Below are 21,089 nucleotides of genomic sequence, written 5' to 3'. Positions count from 1 at the left end.
GGCAAGCACTTCTTCCTTATTTAATAACAGTGGTAGTAACCTTAGTAACAACTTCAACAATGAGCAAGCACGCTTAAGAAATGATGGAAAATTGAGTAGGTATCAGGCATACAGAATTGTGCAAGTCTGCTGTATGATAAAGCTTCCCTCAGTATGAGAGCTTGTTTATAAAGAAAATTACATGGGCAGCAGGTTGAGTTTTTCCTAGGGCTATTTACAATACTCTTTTATTTTTTCTCCTTTCTTCTAAGCTTTTCAAAACTGTCAAATGAAAACAAAAGCCTGGCAATTAGCATACTTCAGAATTACATTAAGGGCCAGCTTTAAAATGCACAGCTGCCCCAGAGTGACTTTTTTCCCTGCCAGGTGGAAGACACTAGGCCAAGAACTAACCTCGAATATTCTGGGTCCTGGTGGCTGCAGCAAGGATTTACAGGAGATCGTGGTCTCAGCGCATCTGGGGACAGCAGTAACTTGTGGGTTTTCTTGTGTTTAATTTTGCCAAAGCCAAAGCTGCCTGGCATTGCCAGACTTCAAATTCAGAACCACAGAAGCACTCAACGCTGCAAACATAGTTTGTTTTCCTGACTCATCAGTAAAGTTGTGGCAGTCTTCTCCTTTGCCTGCTAATGAGAGAGGGCTGCCATGCCAGAACCTAAAGCAGATATTTTTCCCCCTCCAGTGTTCCCCACGTCTCTGTACAGCAGCATAAGCAACTCAAGGCTGTTTTTTCAGCACAAGGCCTGGAAACCTTGCCAGGCATTGAGACTCTGAACGCACTCTGGGTAAAAGGCTCCCTGCAGAGCTGCAGGGGACAGATCCTGCAGCAATGCACGATGCCTTTTTTGGGAACACCATCTTCCTAAGCAGCTGCTGTCTAGCAGCGGCTCAAACCACAACGTTTCTGACTAAAGCACAGCTCCGTACCCGCTGGTCTCTTGGTCCCCGCACAGCAGGGTTGCCAGACAGCCTGCGCACACTGGTGTTCCCAGTCTCTTAGTAAAGACATCCAACCAGGAGGCACTGGGGAGAGCATTGCTGTAGAGCTGCTGCCCTGTGCGAAGCTAAGAGCTCCTTGTCTCCTCTGCTTCCCACAGCGCCGTCAGACACCTGAAACTCTCATCTGAGGCTAAGAAATGCAAGTGGAATGCCAGCACCCATGGCAGCAGCTCTGTGGTGATGGGAGACTTTAGGGCACGGGGCATGAACCATGCATTAAGCAGGTGGGGAACACCAGCTTCTCCTTTGTATGTTGCCATCTTTATTCTTCTCATGACATTTTTCCCATATTTCCACAGTTTAGATCTCAAACGTCAGCTCTAAGACTGCAGAAAGCAAAGCGGCTCTAAAGCATCAATGTTCCTTCCAACACCTCAACAACCTCTTCGTGCTCTCATCCTTGTCAGCCTGCCCCCATCTCTCTGACTGCTCTCTTCCCAGTGCTTCTAGTGTTTACTGGTCTTGAAAAAGCCATGAGAACAGCTGACCTCATCAGCAGCTTCCTCAGAAAGTCAATTTGAGCTGGGCAACCATTTCTTCTAGCAACTCTCAAGCTCACACAGAAGAGACGAGAGGCAAAACAATGTCTTGAGTTGCTTCAGAATTCCAGCTATATGGCAAGAGAAATTTGCACAAGCTACCCCTATCTGCAGTGCAAGCAAGAAGTTTCTGCTGCAGCTCAAGTTCTTAGCTTTCCTCATTTCCACCCTACTATTCAAGAATAAGCAGAAATATCACTTGTGTAGGGGCTGAAAAAGCCACTGCTTGCAGCTGGGCTTATGGCACTAGTGGCTAGCAGAAAGGAAGGGCTGGTGCCATGCCTGCTCTTCTTGCACTCTGCTTCCTGACTGCTGATGCAGGGAGAATGCTGGGCTAAATGCTCCAGTACCATTGTTCTTCAATCTACAGTGCCTGCAGAAGAAAATCTACTTAGAGGCTTTTCACTGAACAACAAACAAACAGAAACCCCTCTCTAGCAGCTTTTGAGTGCTCTCATCCTGAAGCATTCCGGTGATAATACAGGTTTTTATAAAGCTGCAGCTATAGAACACCATTTCCAGTGACCCCTGAACAAAGATGAGTTGGCGCAGGAATAACAACCTCAAGCACTCGTTTACTGCCCTTTGAACACGGTCTGAACATCAGACTGTGGTCATCCTATTAAAAGATGAAGAAATGAATATACTTTCTCCTTATCCCCTGGTCACCCTTCGCTTCCTCCCAGAACTTCAGCGTAACAATGGCCATCCTCACTGATTTTAGGTTCCCAAGGAGTACTGCTGGAGCTCAGTATCCACAAGGAGGACTCGTGGTAACTTTCTTACCATACGCAGGTCATGATAGCCCTTAGTTTTTGACATTCTTTACAAGGAGAACTCATAAAATAATCTTTATACTAACACCCAGGGCATACAGTATAAATAAAATCCATTATCTCACACACGGAATGGGTATCGCAGTCAGAAAGCGACCGGGACCAGTGGGAACAACAGACAAGGGAGCCTTCAGGCTGAAATGTTCGACCTGCTGCAGCCCCTGACATGAATGACAATGTGTGCAGAAAGCAGCTTTGCCGGAGAGCAGAGCAGCCGCACCGCGGATGGAAAGCCACAGCACAGCCAGGAAAGGAAACATGAATTGTCATGCTACTCCAAGTGTGTGCTCTCTGCTTTATATGCACAAATGAATCCTCTCAGAAAATGACATCTGTCTGAATTCATTTAAACAATCGACTCATTAAATTCTTGAAAATATATAAGAACAAATACGTGGACATCCTAGATATGCAAAGAGACTACTTATTTTTTTTCCTAGCTTTCCTTACTCTTCACATGTGATGCTGTGACTTGAATAAACTCTACATAAATTTTGCATACAAAAAAATTGCAACTTTTTTTTTTTTTTTAAAGAAAGAAAGAGTCAACCTCCCTGGCAGAACTTCAGCACCATTACTCAGAATGATTAGTTTGGCCACTGGAGGGCTCCAATATTGTTCCATAAAAGTAAAAGAAAGTTTACTCGGAAGGATAAATACGTAACAAACAGCCTGGGCAATAAAGTTCAAACATAATTTGCAATCTGAACCAAGACCTGCAGTTTGCAAGTATTCTGTAAGAGTCAGAGCTAGTATGACTGTTGCTTTGCTCGTGTAGCACAGAGAGAGCTGAAGGAGAATGATTTTCTTACAGTTTGGGTACGTCTGCTTCCTCAAGTACAGCACCTATTAAAATGATTTTTTTATGCAGTAATGAAATGATTAGCTGTCTGCAAAAAAGCCAAAACCATAGGTTTCATTGGTACATGTCAGTAAATATCCCTCTGCACGAGCGCCCAGCGCTGCCGAGTGCAACTCAAGTACATTTTCCGTCCCTCCCATGACTGGAGCCTTCTTGATGAAAGCTTCCCAAGATAAATCACGCAATTAGTAACTGTGAGCACATGGAGGAGAGCCTGCTATAAAAAGTCCTTGAATGTTTTTTCTTTCTTGGATAAGCCACGGCTGGAAGTTTCATTTTCTAGGAGGATTTATATGTTCATGTATATAGAGTCAAGGAATAACTGGCTTGAAAACTTGATGGGTATTTTCCAGTGACATGGCAGCCAAGATTTTATCAGAAAAATGTATGTGGTACTGCAGAAGCCAGTATGGGCACCGATGTCAGCTGATAAGCTAATGACTGCAGCTTATCAGCTGATAAGCTAATGACTGCAATGCTCCAGTTAAGGATAAAACAAAAGCTAGTTCAGTGAAGGAGCATGAGAAAAAGTATTTCAAGCATCCCATTACCCACAAACGTACAGAAGGAAGCAAAATATCAGGTAGGGGGAATTAATCCCGAGCTGAGTTCCTGAAAGCTGGAAGTTCCACATGGAGCCCAATTTTATAACTGAGTTAAGCACTCATGGAAAGGGGGTACTAGGATAAGCCCAACAGAGCACTGTTCTTGTCTCGGATAGTACTAGCTTGGGCCAATGCACAAAACACTGTGGTTTGCTGGCGCCTTGCTCTGCACACACTATTTTTTCCGCTTCTTCAACGTAAAGGGAAAAAGGAAAAAATAGCTTGCTGAAAATATCCCTGCTGCGCTCCTGTAGCCCCTTCCTCCAGCACATCACATGTTAATGCCAATCTGCTGGGAGACTGCAATTCGAACATAATGAGATATTAATGAGCTTTGCACATGTCCCCAGTCGCAACAGTTCCCTCTGCCCGCTCACTCCCCACAGCCCTAACAGAGATGCTCCTCTTGTCTTCCTGACACTGCACTTGTGTCTCCCCGCACCTCCCCCCCGCAAACCCCACTGCACCACTCACCTTAAGCTGCCAGCACTAAAGAGCACCAAATGGGCTGGCACTCTCTTGTTTCCTGGCCTAATGGATGCTTGTTTAAACACTGGAGCTGTTTGCATTGCTGCGGCTCACTGCATGTTAAACACAGTCCTCTGAAACCCTACGCCAATCCAATAAAGGTATCAGCAGTTCAGCGTGGGGAGGCAATTACCATGAAGTCCCAAGTGTGCCTTCTAAGCTCAAGGAAGGAAAATTTGATCGAACAACTAAAAGCAAAATCTGATTCGGTTCAGCATCACGTGGAGGACACAAGGTTTAACTGCAGCCAGGCCTATGGAGGGCAAGAGGAAATCAATGGGCGAGCTGGGGAGAGCAACTGCACGTTGTGAAGAGGGCTTTAAGCTGGCCTGTTAGCAATGCTCTCTGCTGCCTTCAGAGCCACTTCCCTCCCCTTTCTTCTGTGTGCCAAGGTGTGCTGGCTTTCCTTCTGCTTTTTTAATGATATGCTACCAATTTCTTTTCACCCTTCATCAGTTCTTGAAACAATTCTCTTTCTGGGAAAGGTCCTTTCCCTGTGCAAAGTCATTGTCATATCAAAGGGGAAGTGTTACACAGGAACAGCGATGAGAGGGGGCTGATGGTAACCAAAAAAAGATCTGTGCTTCATCGAGAGATGAAATAAATCCAAACCTCAGACTAATGACAGTCAATATTTCAATGGATCAGCTTTTTACCTGGGCGAGGGCAGAAAATCAAGGGAGGAAGAAGCTGTATTTCAGTTCATTTAATCCACAGAAACAAAGCCTCTTTAAAATGTTCTGCTTCCTCTGCTTTTAAGTGAGAGATAAGGAGATGGGGGAAGGGAGGGAATGTTTCCATTTTATTCTTTTTTCTTTTTTTTTTTTAAATTTTAAGCAGAGTCTAAGATGGCCTCACTCCAAGGGCAGCTTCACAAGGCTGTGGAAAGTTCTCCAAGCACTCGCCACGGCCATATAGGGGGGGTTGCCACGCCATATCAGACTGCTGGGGCACGAGGCCCCATGCCCCTGGCCATGCCCCACACGGGCTGCTGTCCCCTTTCCATTTCCATAGTGCTGGGATCATGCTCACAGGTAGGCAGCCTCATAGAAGGGAAATCTGCCCCCCAGGAGCAGAATCCTGATCTGCAGGCCAAGCTCACCCCTGTACCGAGGTGGCAGGCAGGGCAAAGCTGAGGCTTGCCTGCATCAGAGCCAGCTGTGCCGCACCAGCACGGGACGGCCAGCACATGGCTAATGGGCTTAGAGATCAAGCTGTGCTTTCCCAGCAAAGCCCCCACAGGTCAGACACATGGGGGATCTGAGCAGTGTGGGCTGAAAGGCTGGGAGGCCAGCGCTGACTGATTACTGGGGATAAGTGTCACCTGGCTGCTGTCACTCCAGGACACATCGCTGTTCTCAGCACTGGAATGAGTAGGGCAGTCAAAGGAAGCACTGTCTAATTTTACAAAAGGGCATGTGAGGGGAGAGATTGTTTCCTTATTTGTTTTTACAAAGCAGGAAAACAACCGGCGGGGAGAGGATGGAGTTAACCCCAGGATCTTGCCTTCCGCACACTGCTGAGCCCCCACGGGCTCCAAACTCCAGGCAGGCAGCAGGATGCCAGAAGGGCCTGAGCACGGCTGGTGAGAGCAGCTGCCTGGGGAGCTCTGACAGGAACCAGGGGCGTTCAGCCTGAGGGCGAATGTTGGGAAACGGCTTTTTTTCTTTTTTTTTTTTTAATAAAGAAGGCTGGGGGAGAGGAGGGCACGCACAGTAACTTTCCAATTTCCAGCTTTATAGCAAAATATAAACAAGCAAGCAAACAGCAGTTGTTTTTGTTGGCATTCCTTGCCAGGGCTGAGGGAGGATGAGCTGGAGACATCATGTCTAGGTAAAGGGGGAATCCCTCCAAACACTCTGCTGCCACTGGGGCTTTGACCCTGGGAATGTAATTTCCACAGGAAAGCACCTTACAAGAAGAGTTGCTGCTAAGGCAGGGCAAAGAGTATCAGCCTCGAGGGAAGAGCAAGGCAGCAGCCAGCGCCAACCAGAACCAAAACAAACAAGAACCAGGCTGCCTTGAAAGCATCAGCTCCTGAGGGCCTTGAGAGACTCTTGTCATGTTACGACTTCTTTCCTCTCTTGAAACTGAGAGCGCTGCTTCTCTTAAGAGCTTAAGCCCACTCACTTCCTCACCAGTGGGAAGTGCAGTGCTTTCCCGATGCAACTGGGGAAGGATGTGGCTCTCAAAATCATTAGCCTGTGCAGAATCCAGCCTTTAATTTGAACTAAACAAAACAGAAAAATACAGCCCTTGCAACTTCAGGGATAACTTTCCAAACACAACCCACTGCTGTGCTGTGTTTCTGAGTCTGCAGGCAGGCTGCTCCTGTTGTTCCCAAGAAGCTGCACAGCGAAATCAATAAGACTCATTAATGATAATCAGTACCCTATGGGCGCAGCAAAACTGACAAGAATCCTGCCAGGTTTGTCCTTCTGCTGCTACTTGGGGAAGCTCTGACTGACAGGAAAGGTAGATTTCCCACTTGCCTGAACGCAGTAGTGAGAGGAAGCTGCAGACGAGTCCTGCAGGAGGGTGCAACCACAATTCATCCCACAAAGATCAGCACTTGCTACAGTCAGAGAAGAGCTTTGCACCCTCACCATCACCTGCACAGAAGACAAGGTTTTCTCTTTCTTTTTTTATATCATGATTTACCACTCAGAACAGCATAAGCTTTCCTGCTTCCTGAACCCACCAAGTTGACGGGCCAACAAGCTGCAGGTCCTGACACCAGCCATGCCCTCAGCTTTGAGATGAACTGGGAGCTGTATCACAAGCTTTTACATAATATGAGGTATTCCAGGTGCTATTTTCACTCTCTTAACTCCGGCACAGTAACTAGAGAGTCTGCTACCTCTTGTCCTCCCATCTGGAGGTGAACCACCACTCAGCACTGAAGAGATATTTTGGGACTCTAGTAAGGGACTGAATGGACCCTTCCAGTTTCTTCAAGGTCTGCTTCCACCCAGCTCTCCTCATACTCTGTGGACTTCCAGTTTTTTACTTGCTCCCTTCAAACCAGAGTCTCCTTGGACACCAAGCCCTGGCTGCCACCACACTTGTTTTCAGATATGGACCAGCACAAGAAAGAAAACAGATGTATAGACAGGGCTACTGCAGATTAACCTCCATGGGAAGTTTAATTTCAGGTTGGAACTGTTACCTTACTATTGAGGTCAGTTTCTCAGAGGCACACATTGCACACTTCTTACTTGCTTGAGACATATTTCATTCTTAGATTTAAAACGATCCCTCAGAGGGGACTGACTAGTTTCCATCTTTGAGAGGAATCTGGCCCAAGGAGATATGCAAAAAAAAAAACACACTGAGGTTTAGAGCAGCAAGTGTTTCCTCCTTCCCATCCCCACTGAATAATATGCGCCATGATAGCATAGCTATGCACTTACATTTTGAGTGAATCATTCCCAAGAATAAAATGGATTTTTCCAGAAGCAAAGCCTACACAATGCAGAGTGTTTACAATTAATCAGCGTTATGGAAGGAAAGAGTAGTAAACTGATGTCTGTACATCTAGTACCTGTTATCAGCTTAGATTTTGAGCACTTACAATTCACACTTTCAAGGCAAATGGAGGGAAAGACAGAATCTGTATTTCAGGAATCTGCATGTCAGGAAAAAAAGCTGGGGAAAAAAAAGAAAATCCCTTAAGTGTTTCTCAAGCATAGTATTGTCTCATCAGGTTATGCACAGGGTGGCACTGAGGTAAAGGAGATGGAGAAAATGCCATTTCCTCCTTCATTTCCTCCAGATAGGAATGCGGAGCAAGGTTCCATCAGATTAGAAATCCCAACAAGCAGAACAGACTAAACTCTATGTTTGCCATTCCTGAACTCACAGAGAAGTGAGCAGCGAGTCAGCGTGATGGAGCAGTGAGACGTGGGAGAGAGGCATGGCATATTGGTGGGCTGAGGAGTGAGTGGGGATGGCTGTCACCTGCAGTCTCAGATTCGAGACCCTGAGGAGGCAAGCACAGACCTCACCACAGAAGACAAGGTTACTGGCCCGGGGGAGGAATTTTAGGCTGTCACTCGCAGAAACAAGAGGAAAAACCACACAATTTCCAGAACAATTCAAATATTAAGGCAGCCTTAATTACATACATCAAGGAAAAGTGCCAAGTTTCAAATCTCTGAACATTCGGCCTTTGAACATACAGGTACCCCGAAGTTGAAAGACACTTTTGGAAATGCATTCTGTTCCTGCCGGTTCACATCAATAGTTACTGCCTTGAAATCAGCAATGTAAGACTGGCATTTACTGTCACTAACCACACAAATCTACCACATAATGGTGCACAGAAATGTCAAAGCAGTCATCAGCTGCACTTTATTTCAAAGAACGTATCTAATGGGAATGTTATTATATGCCCGAACATTAAAAAAAACTCACATCAGAAGCTGCTGACTACATTTGTTTTTGGTTGGGCTTTAAGAAGCCTGAAGTACTTTCTCTTTTCTTTATGCATGTTTAGATGATGAGAAAAAGGTTATTAATGCTGACCACAGTATCAGTAGTACTGAGCTCCTCTGAGTAATTTGTGATTCTGATAACCAGCACTGGGAGCTTTGTAGAGACCAAAAGTCAAGTGCCAGCCTGGAACCAGGATATCAAAACCATGCTATTCAAAGACAACTAACACTGATGCTCACAAGAAACCTCACCCAGGTTTAATATGGGTACCCAGCTCCCTCCAAGTCATTCAGGCCTCATATGACAACATTAAGCCCCACGGCAACCCATAGATCAACATCAGGATCAGATTATGCTGCCTTAGACATGCTGCTGTGATGTTCTTTTTATATAGGAAACATCACCACATCTCTCTTAGCTCATAACAGTCTCCTCCCTCCCTCCCTCTCAGTGCATGATGAAGCATATGGATGTGTGAGAAAGTTCACTACACATTTCAGACCTTTGCGAGTTGCTTCTGTTCAGCTGTGCTTCTGTTCTGCTCTGCACAAGGGATATTGTAAGAAACTCCAAGCAAAAACAAAAACCAGGCAACTGTAATGCTCCTCTCAGCACTTTTGCATTAGCAGCAATGTTAATAGTTCTACGTAGGAAAATGACAAGTTCTGCAGTGTTTTCTGCTGCTTTCCTTCGGAAGCACGCAGATTCCAGCAGCAGCAGCAGCGTCATCCACACTGAAAGAAATAGTATCAATCTGCTCAAGGCCTTCACTGGAAGGCCTTCCAGTACAAGCTGAGGGATTGTTTTCCAGTTTGAACAAGTGGTCGCTCTGAATCAGAACTCCCAGAACTGACAAAATTCTAAATTTATCTCTCTTTGCATAAATCCTCCGCCTGGTAACAGCTGCAAGTCAAAACCAAGACAAACATCATGGGTAGGCCAAGCAGGCAGGCTTTGGGCTGCCCAATTTTGGCGACTAATTGCTGCAGCAGCATCTGCCTGCCCACTCCTTGCTGGCCAGAGTGGCCTCAGGAAGCTGGTAGATTTTGCACATAACACACAGCGGTGAAGACTGAGGTCCACTGCGAACCAGTTGCCTTGTGCCAGCCACGACCACAAGCCAGCTGTGAATGCCACAAAATCAGAGACAACTCGAGTTGTACTTTGTAGGCAGCCTCCCTCATTTTGATTACTTGGTCTTCTGAGACTTCATCTTCATCCTGCCTCATAAAGCATACCTGCTGACGGGCTGACACAAAGCCAGAAACAAAGGAGCCCGCTTCTGGTTTAGTCAGAGAGGTCTCCTCAGAAGAAGAATTGACAGGAAGGGAGAGGAAACCTCGTGGAGTGAAAAAGCTGCAGTGGCTAGCTCTGCTTCTCTGGCTCATGTTGATGTTTATTTCCAAAACATCTGAGAAATAATAGAAACATCACCCAGCATTCATTTTAAGAAAGCAGGGAAAGGGAATGCCCTCTTCGGCCCTTCTCTCTGTAGTCTGGGAGGCAAGCTACTTTGTCCCACAAGATGCTGGGTGATAAAAGTATTATAGTGACACAAGGCTCTTTGACCTTTCATGCCTTTCTCTCTCCTGAGGTCCCTCCTGGGTGTGTTTTGAAACCAGAACCTTACTGTCACTGCACTGGGGTCTGGGAAGAGAAGGTGACAGAAGTGACCTTCAGCTCAGATCTGCCATTATTTTGTCTGTGATGGAAAGACTTGCCCTGTAAAGAGCTTGAAGTTTCCAGCACTACTGCTTATGCGAGGAAGGAGGCAGAAAGAGCATCACTGTTCTCTCTAGTGCTTCCCTGCACTGTCTTCCCACACACCTGCACTTCTGCAGGGAGCTGGAAGGACAGAAGGTCCTGAGGTGCCCATTATCCATTTGGCCATCCCTTCCAGAGCCAGCTCTGAGGGGCTGGCAGTAACACCATGCAGTGGAGCAGCAATATATTAATGAGACATTAGTATTAATAAAGTTCTCCTAGTTCTCAATACTGCAATTGAAACAAGAATATTTGGTTTCTTTCAGGAAAAGAAAACCAGAACATACACACTGCAGCTTTCTTACTACAGAAACCTTTAAAGAGCAGAGAGAATGGAAAGAGACCAACACCAGGTACAAGTGCTCTATTTACAAAGCTCTCTGCCCAGTCTGCCCCTGTAAGTCAGTACTTTGCAGCATTGGCCAGCCAAATTCATATCATCACGCAAATAGAATGGCATTTAGCTAAGAAATGCTCTGCTTTGCCATTTCCATAATGTCCTGAGCAAGGTATTAGTCAAAATATTTGTCCTATGAAAGTATATTAAATCATCAGTTTCAATTCCTTTCAATCTTCCACAAGCTCTCGCCTCCATGCAAGAGCTTTTTTACCACACAGCCCACAGAAAGACAAGTCTCACTCTCCCTTTTTTCCAGCCAAATATTCATCTGTACTCATTTATTACTTTGACTCATAACAATCAGATTGTTATGCAGTTCTTAATTGCAGTAAGAATTGTCTAAAGACGAATGCTTAGATCTCAGTGACAGAAAAGGTTTCTTTTAATGTCTCAATAATGTTTAAAGAAACAGATAAACATACCAAAGTTATTCTAGGCAAAATATTCATTTTACTTTCCAACATAATGCACTTCTGCTGTGGCGTACCATCAGTAAAACAAAAATGGAACTATGAAGGTCTTGGCTCTGTTTTTACATTGTCTTAGAATAGGTAAGCACAGAATTAAAATGTCAATATTTGGCTCATAATTAGTAAATTCAGCTCAACAAATTCTTTCCTGTTCTGTGAGAAATACCGTTGGAGCCAGCAGCCCAACATCCCAGGGAAACCAAGGACAAGGGAGGTTTATTTTTTTGTCTCGCAGATAGCGACGCTACTTGAGAAAGTTTCTGGGAACAGAGGGACACGCAAGTTTTTCAGAAACTGAGGGAGCTTTCCATCCTGCAGATAGGAAGTGAGCACCCTGCTCGGGGGAAGGCTGCCATGATAATGTTAAACAAAGCCACGATACACAGCACACAGACAAAACACCCCCTTGTGATCCTGAATTACCTTACCCACCTCCAGCCATCGCTGTTGCTTATTATTGTGGCGACGCAGCTATTTGCTAGCAAGATGCTGGAATGCTGTTGAGCACAGTCCTGTCTAAATTAAAAATGTTTTCAAATATTCTTTTGTGCAACTGGAGTCTCTCTCAGCTGGGATTTTGCAAATGCCACTTGTGTGGATTCCTGCTCGTCAGGTGAACAGTCTCAACAGAATCCTTGCACTGTGCTAATAGGGGAAATTTGCACGAATCCCACGGGGGCAGGAAAGCAGTTTACCTGAGATGCATGAATTTATATTGTTACATTATAAAAGCTTTGCAGAAAGGAGAATTTCTACCGGGTGTCAAGCTTATGCGCTGCATAATCTATCATCAAATCTCAAAGACATCTGGCCAATTATTTTATTTTCTCTTTAAAGCCAACAGGGAAAAATAAAAGCAAATTTAACATTTACATTACTATTTGCAAAAGTGAAAATAATGCTTTATTCCAGCAAGTTATGTCACATTTATTTTTCAGTATAACATGTTGGCAAATTAAATATTTTGCAGAAAACTTCACGGCTGCCATTAAAAAGGTGTTTTTGTTTTTTGCTTTTTTTTTTTTTTTTCAAATTTTACAGCAGCTCCAGTCAATATGAAACATAAACATAACAAATAGCAAAGCAGACGCTGCTTACTTTGAATTATACTGTTTCTTTAAGGACTCATTTCCTAGGTGCAGGATGAACCTGGACTGCCAAACCCATGTCTGACTGCACGCAGAGCACCTTGGTGCAGCTCCCCATCAGCCCAGCCAACACCCCGCGCTCCTGCCAGCAGGAGAAACGTGCACATCTCTCCTTTCAGAGGAATCCCTCTGAATTGTGTGGCCATAAAAACAAACCAGCCAAACTCCTCCCCCCCAAAATTCACTATGACTGGATCAACCCACACCTAGGCAAGGGAAGGTGAAGGTTTCTCATGTACTCGCACACACTTCCTGACTTTTAAGCATCATCCTTTGCTGCTCTGGTACAACGCACACATCACACACCTGCTACCACCACACCAAAGGTGCAGCAGCTCTGCTGTTATCTGGAGCAGAGTGTGCCAGCCTCTGCGAACCACACTGCGATGCTCTGATAAGGACATAAGCCTCCCTACGGCTCAGCAACCACTGTGAAAAGCTGGCAGCTCTCTCTTTAAGGCAGGGAGTCTGCATCATGTGCACCTTTTCATTGGTTTTGGATGTAAAACTTGCTAACTTACCAGCTTTATATTTCTGTTGCAGCCCTCTAACAAGTTACCCGATCATAAACACAGCAGCAAAAGTGGATCCGTATCGAAATCTTAACAGATAATGTCAGGGTATAATAGAAAAGTGAATTGCAAGTTACAAAAGGAGAAAAAAAGGAACAGCAACTGGCTACGCCTTCCTCCTGACATTGATTCATTTCAGCTGGTGAGGAGTTCCGAGCTGGGAACCACACAGCTGCTATCACTGGGTGTCAGAGGATCCCTCTCCGGTTTCACCAAACCCCTTTCAACTCCTGCTGCTGTTACAAAAACATCATAAAAATAGCAGCAAAACTGGGCTTTTTGAAGCAAGCAGTGCAGAAAAATATCCTTCACAAAGGCAAAGTTTGCAGCACGCTGTAATTAAGCTCACATCCTGACAACGAGAGCATGAAGTTTTATTCTAAATATAGCAGAAGTCACTCCGATGTACAGCCCCCCTTTCTAGCGCTGGATTTACAAAATTAGTCATTATATGCCAGCACCCTCCTATAAATTCTTGAAAAATGTTTGGGGCTTGAACGGAGGGAGCTTAGTGGCAGGACCTGAAGGCAATCCCTAACATCAGGAAACAAAACATTGTCATTTATTGCCTGTGCACTGTGCAGGTAGGACTGGCAGTGTAAGCAGGGAGCAGCGCCCCCAGCACTGAGGGCAGGCGTATCCTTTAGTTTCCCCCTAACATCCATCTCTTCTCCAGCTTCCAGCAGCTGCCTCGCCTACTGCTGTACCTTCAGCTGGCTCCATCAGCTTTGGGTTGTCTTTGTTCAAGTCAGTCTGAAGTAGAGATTTAAGCTAGCCCAGCCTGATCTATCCTCGACTGTAATGTGAATGAGATTAGAGCAAGCTGAAACAGAGTTTGGAAACCATGTTCTAAAACAATTCCTAAAATAGATAGGGTCCAAATTCTGATCCTAACTGCATCAGCTGTAGGCAGAATAGCTACTAATTCCTGTGTCCTGCAATCTCAGAGAAAGGAGGCTGAGTCCTGCATTACCCTGTGTTTCTGAATCAGGCTGCAGACCCTGTCCCACCTCTGCACTGGAAAGGGAAGAGGACAGATGCTGCAGGCTTGCCCTCGCAGCAGTGCCCAGTTACAGAGGGGTCCTGGCTCAGGGGTGACATGACACGAGGCAGCACAAGCACTTCCAGCAAGGTGCATGCTGCCATTGCTTCAGACAGCAGCAGTAGCTCCACAGCAGCTGAATAAACTCCTGTAAAAATAGAAGCAGGCTTCCAGCAAAATCCGTTTCTGAGTGAGCCCAGCCTACTCCCTCTTTGCACCTAGTAAACTGAGCAAAGCACTGGATCAACATGGGGCATGGGGCCATATGCAGCATCATCCACTGGTGCAGCACCCAGGCCAGAGCAGGAGCCTGGAGCCGCTCAGCTCCACCGGTGCTGACCCAGCCTTGCCAAGCCTGCAGGCAGGCAGTGGGAGCACAGACACAGCACAGTGATATCCCCAAGCGTGCCCCAGGCTGTGCTGCCCCAGGCCATTCCTGCACGGCCACAGCCCTCTCCTGCCCAGCATCTAATCTGCGTAAACCTTTCCCCCACTGCACAAACCAAAATGCATGCAGAAAAGCAAGCTGTCTTCTATTGTTTGCCTTTAAAAAGTAGAAGTAAAATACTCTAAGCCCTGTGTTTTTCAGGGGGCTCAAGACTGTGCCTGGAAGCAGTGAACATGTAACAGGGAGCAAATCCACCCTCTACCCAAGACTGTTTTCCTTGTGGGTTTTTTTTCGGTAGCATGCATGCATGCCTCCACTGTTTACTGTCAGCAATTTTCAACATGCTGACATGGCTGAAAGTGACCACAAAGCCAACGCGGGCAGAGAGAAGGAACAGAAGTAGAAATGTCGGAAGGTGCAGACTCAAACTTGCACTTGTGCAGCAGTAGCTACCAAGGTAACCTGCGTATCTCGGGGAAGAACGTGATTAGTGCAGCTTGGAGCAGCCTCACCTTTTTCATTAACCAATAGAGCTTTGATCCTGGTATTTCTATTTTTGTGGCCGATGCACACAAAGAGGAAAGTTTCACACAACAAGTGTTGTATTTCTTTCCCTACTATTGGCTCGCTTAGGGTGGCTGGGTTGTTTTTCCAGCAGCTTCATGAACTTCTCCTCCCTCGTTTAACTCCAAAAGCAATTTTTGTCCTTCATTTGCTTATTTTTAAAGCAGATGAAGCTAGATGAACACTGAAAACACCCAGTGGACAACCAAACAAGACTGTAGAAACATCACCACAAAGTTGAGGTCCCCAGCTTGCCATGCCCTGGAGGTATTGGCATCTCCACTAATGCACTCAGGTATGCCAGTATCTCTACCCAAATTTTAAAACACCCTGTGCAAAAGCAAAAACACTCACGAACCAGCCTAGGTGCCAAATGCATCTCTCAAACTGTGCTTATGTACCAACTTGCTCCTCCTTTCACAAACAAAGCTTGTCAAGCCTTTTCCTGGGTTCTAGAAGGAGCAGATGGAAGAAGTAAAAAGCCACATGGCTGTTGTTTCCTGTAACTCCCAAGCTGATAGAGAATCCTTTTTTTCCTATATGAAAATAACCAAATGAGGATTTTCTTACGATTCCACTGGAAAATACCCATCTGTGGAAAAACTTCTCTACAGTATCTTGTAACAACACACACCAAAAGCTGCCCCTGTAACAGAAGTTTCCAGTTCTCCTTCAGTATTTGTACATATGAGTTATGCTACAGGTGATGTGTGCTGAGTACCCCAAATTTAAAGAAAACTTAAGAAGCAAGTTCTTGATTATATTGTAAATCCTTGCTTGGAATTAAATAACCTTCCCTGATTTTCCTTACTTTGTTGATACTTACGATGCCAATAGGCATATATACACTTAGAACAGAAAGACCTAGGATCTCTGCCTAAGATGATGTCAGTACCTCACAGCATTCAAACAGTACGCACTAAAAAACCCTCGGCACCTGAGCGTCCCTCTAAAGAGCTGCAACCAATTACAGATTTCACCTACACCTCATGGCAGGACACTCAAGCCTCAGCATTTTGGCAAGAGGTCCAGCACTTTGCAGAAGACAAGAGTGCTGAGGAGCGCATGGGAAGCACATTCATTCCTCTGCACGCTGCTGCTCCTGCAGGGAGCTCCATCTCTCCTGCATTTGCTGCCTGGATCCTCCTCACCCCTGCACTGAGAGCTGAGTAACACATCCAGAGGTGATGAAGCACGCGATGTCACGGAGCTGCTGGATGCCTGTGTCGTGATGGCCATAACTTGTAAGCGAGGCAGCGGCACAACAGCATAGATCATACGGCCTGCCGGGCTGTCTGTCTGAAATCAATAACCTCCCTGGCCAGGGCCCGACATCACAGCCTGCAGGATCAATTTGCAGCATGACTCGATAGCCATGCTGCTGTGAGCTCTTTGCGAGTCCCAGTGGTGATTTCAGAGCCAGGCTAAGCGTAGAGCCGTGCACCCTGCTGACAGGGGCAATTCTGGCACAGCCAGGAGCAGCAGCCAGCCCAGCCCTTCCCTGGCTGTGAGCACCTCACCGTGCAGCATCGCTCACTGTGCCCAGCTGCAGGCTGCACGAGGAGGCTGTTCTCCAGGCATGTTCCTGTCCATAACCCTAATGAGACCCCCACCACCCCCAGAAACACGAACTCCTGATTTTCTAAAAATCTCCCTGCGCACCCAGGGGAAACCATTAACAAAGATCCGCTGCTGAATGGCCCTGTCCTAAGAGCCCTGCTGAGCTCCCAACCGAGGCTGCACCCTGACATCAGTGCTGGGGAGTCAGGAAGGAACTTCCCTCACTTAATCCCTTAAATTGTGTCTTCCGTGGGCAGTAATCGCATGAGATTTATCAGATTTTGTTTTGGGGTTCTTTTTCCTCCCTCACAGCTGTTTTCAGTTCAAGAAACCAGAAAGACAGCAATAAAAATAACTGACCCTGCTCATTGTCCTTTGTCCAAATCCCAAGAATTGCAAATTTGGACCAGCTTCAATGCAAATTCATATCACAGTTGAAAAATCATCGTTTTTATTAATGTTCTCTGTAATTATGGGAGGTAAAATTATTTATGTAGCGAAGCCTACCCACAAGCCTTAATAAAATACGTGATGAATCTTTCCCCGTGCCGTGGATGCAGACAGTTCTTAAAGAGAAAGATGAGGAACACCAGCTTCGTGACAAGCACCCACATTTGAGGCGTCGGCACGGCGGGCACTGGTCCCTGTGTGACAGATGGGGACAGCCAGGCTGCCCAGAGGTGCTCGTGTCCTCTTGCCTGGTTCCTGCTCTAGCGAAGGCACTGTGCTCTGTATGTCTGCTAAGGGGCACACAGACAGAACGGGACTGACGTGGTTCTGTCTGAGCAGCACAGATAGATAGCAGCCATACTCTTCGCTGCTGCCATTTCAATTGTAGAACCGACAGCACGACCAGGAGGGCCACATCAGCTGCAGCGGTGAGACATCACCTGCCTGCAGGCTGTTCTCCTAACTGCAGCAAAAACATTCCCCAAACTGAAGCCAGACAGGGCAACACAATTATGTTAAGAGTTGCAAAATGCAGTCATTTGCATATCCGTGACTGACACAGAAGATCATTAATTACGCATTCTGAGTGTAAGTATATATGTATAAATTAGCATCTATTCATCATTTAAACTGTAATAGTTCCTTTATATCTGAATATTAACTATGCAGGAAAATTAGGAAGTTTTCTGTAGAAGGGCATCCAATGGAAGTTCTATCAGCAAAAATAAAACCAGGATCACAAAAATAATCAAAACATGAGAGTGAGCAGCAAGGAGTTTGCCATCCATCACACCTACCCTTGCTCAGCTCAGCACCTCTCATTGCAGGCTTTCTGCTGCCTCCCTCACCACCTCCCTCAATACAGTTCTTTCCAGTAGGGCCATTCCAGGAATATTATTTCTGACCCAATTTAAAAGGCAATGTAAAAACAGTCAGGATTTCACACAGTTGCTATCGAGGCAATCCCCACACTTCATTAATGTTAAAGGTGGTGTGAACTGAGAGCAGGATGCCTAACTGCTGCTCACCCTAGCAGACTGACGCACCGGCACAAAGCAACATCTGTGGGGAAAACAATTAGAAGGAAAAAAAAGAGTTCTCCGTTTTTAGAAATCCGACTGGAGCCTCTCTGCCAGAGAGTACAGGACACTTCATAGTCCGTACTGTCACAAACAAAAGAAATCTGGTGATTTTGGAAGCGTAAGACGACAACTTGGAAAATTACCAAAGCTCACAGCTTTCGAGCAGAAGTAAACAAGTCAGGAATGCTGGAAAAATGATAGACAGGATGCAAACTAATGAAGATTCAACTGACAATAATGACATCGGCAAAGTTTGCTTGGAGCTACAAAAGGTAGATCGTTATATTTCACAAGGGGTCCTTGGGTGGCGTAAACAGAAGCAACTGCCTTGCTGTACCGATTCACCAAACACTGGGCCTGTTACGGGCACCTATGATGACAGGCAGGTGGTGAAATGGAACACCAGGAGAAACACAATCTACTGCATGATAGAGCATAGAGGTGAGGTTCGTGACATGGAAGCTGTTTTAGAGCTACCTATGTGCAACAGAGCCAGTGAGACACAGAAAATGCAAAGCACACTGGCAAAATAACAGAGTGTAAAAGCTCTGTTTACTTTGGTTACTTTCCCCTTAGAAATAGGGAACCAACTTTTCCCTGTTCATGAAAATGGTGGTTTTTATGTGTGATGGTTCAGCAGCTGCTGTCCCAGCATCTTCTGTGTTGGCAGAGATGGAAAATCCATACCACAGCCATTGAGCAGCACAGCTGTGTGGCTAGTTAGAAGTTACTTTAGCTGGACAATAAAAGCCTGTAGCTGGGAAAGGAATAGGGAGGGGGAAAAGAAAAAAAAAAGAGCAGGTTCCTTTGTGATTAAGGTTTCCTGAATTCAGTTAAATTTAGATTCAAGGGTAGCAAGCACAAAGAATACTCAGAATACAAACCCTCTTCAGTCCTCCCGCTCTTTGGCCTCATCAATACACAAGCACACTGACCTTGCTTGGCATCACTGCCTTACCCCATTGTTACAATATCAGCTTATCTGTTTCTTTAAAAGTTCCTTCTACAGAACAAATTAAAAGACTGAAAACTCACTGAAACACATGCACACGCATTCAGAAGAAGCAAAACACCAGAGTGTTTCATGATCTAGGCTTCTCTTCTTTAACTCAGAAAGGAAAAAAAATGGAGGAAGAAAACTCACTCTTTTTTTTTTCCTTCCTTATTCCTTTCCCAGCTACAGGCTTTTATTGTCTAGCTAAAGTAACTTCTAACTAGTCACACAGCTTTTTTTTTTTTTTCTTTTTTGCAAATGTAAATCTGCCAATCGTGCACCATCTCTGCATTTTGGGGGTTGTTTTCAGCTCTCGAATGCCAGGTCTGATCTGAGACTTGTGGAGTGCTGACAGCTCCCACTAAGCGCATACACAACTGATTCCAGCTTTGCCAGAACCACGCAGGAGGCAGTACAACTTTCTAAAGGTTCTTCAAAGCAAACAGAAAGGACTCGGGGCGGGCAGAGAATAGGCTATTGCTGTGTCTTGGGGTCAAGCAAAGCTGGATTGAACAGTATGTGAACAAAATTAAGAGAAGATCAGATAAAGTAGCAACATACAGACTGGCATAGGCTGTGATACGAAGGCAAGAATTAGAACCATCAAAGCTAAGACCAGCTTAAAATAAGGCAGTCCTCAGTGCCAAGAACACCCATCCATCAGTCCAGCCAAATCTCTGTCACGTCTGTGTAACAACTAAACAGAAAATTCATAGAACAGCTAGAGAGCAACTGCTGAGGTGAATGGGCACAACTTGGTAGGGGTTGGTCTTTCCAAGTATCCTGAATAAACAGGACAGGGAGGTGCAGTCTGTACGACTCAAAAGTGGCCTTGGGAAGATACAAGATTCCCCCTACCTCAGTTCATGAAAGAACAAGGGCAGGTCCAGGTCATGGCCTCACAGGTTTTATCACAAGGGCCTGTTCTTCTGTGTTTAAGAAGCTGCTAATAATCTGGTTGAATGGCACCAATCCCTGAAGGAAGGATCCTTCCAGGATAGAGCAAAAATCTTTGACTGAGGCTTTGATGTGAATAAAGTGGCTTTAGATAGTTGGGGACAAATTCAATTGTCAAAACTGAACATAATTCAAACATTCACCCCAAACCTTTTCTCATATAGCACCCATTGGCTGTAGAAAGGGGCTGATCTCTTAAAAAAGACTGCTTTCGCAAGAGGATGAGGGACAAAAGAAAAATACCTCTATCATTTACACGGAAGAAAAAGACTTCTTCGGATGTGCTAGGCCACAGTTTTTCTGCGAGGAAAACTAAGACTGCCTTTTGGGTCACACTGCTGTGCTGTGCTGGGCTTCTTCTGAAGACTGGGGCAGACATTCCTCAGGGACGCTGTAGTCCTCATGGCACATCACAGTCCCGGCCTTGCACCTTGTGCCTGGGAAAGGGGTCACAGTAGAAATGCATGGACTGCTGGAGGACATCAGCCTGAGAAACACACCAGATGGAAAACAAATCAAAGAGAACCAACCACACGGTTCCAGTAACATCCGAAGAGAAGAGGGTCACTCAACTTCTGAAAAAAATCCAGCCATCAGTTTGCTTGCTAGCTCTTGCCACTAGGTACCCTTTTGGGAGCCTCAAAAATCTGAATTTGCTAGAATTTTGCTCTAGCTAGAGTAACACTAGTTATACAACTTGATCTTAATTGAAATATTTGGTGCCTGCTGATATGTTCAAACAAATTCACCAGATCTTGATTATGCGCTGGCAATTAAAGCCATTAAGTCAGCAGACAGACAGCAGGTTATTTCATTGCTATTTGACAAAGTCAGCCGTCGTTCTTTCCCCCCGTCTATGTGACAGCGCTGTAATTAGCAGTAATCAAATACT

General features: G+C 45.5%; 1 protein-coding gene across 4 annotated transcripts in view; it reads right to left on the bottom strand.

The window, feature by feature from the left end:
• Nucleotides 1-21,089, bottom strand: part of MAML3 (mastermind like transcriptional coactivator 3) — a 201,691-nt gene that overhangs the window by 86,771 nt on the left and 93,831 nt on the right. The window contains exon 1 of one of the 4 annotated variants that reach the window (XM_090138647.1): nucleotides 20,441-20,583. The exons of the other annotated variants lie outside the window; for them this stretch is intronic. Within the exon in view, the coding sequence (XP_089994773.1) occupies nucleotides 20,441-20,449 (9 nt within the window). The 5' untranslated portion in view covers nucleotides 20,450-20,583. Of the gene's footprint in view, nucleotides 1-20,440; nucleotides 20,584-21,089 lie in introns of those variants that run through there. 4 annotated transcript variants of the gene reach the window in all.

The sequence above is a fragment of the Phasianus colchicus genome, chromosome 4 (genome assembly GCF_987193195.1).
Source record: "Phasianus colchicus chromosome 4, bPhaCol1.hap1.1, whole genome shotgun sequence".
Lineage (NCBI taxonomy): Eukaryota > Metazoa > Chordata > Aves > Galliformes > Phasianidae > Phasianus > Phasianus colchicus.
Note: the sequence above shows the minus strand (reverse complement) of the source record. Positions and strands in the feature narration are given on the sequence as shown.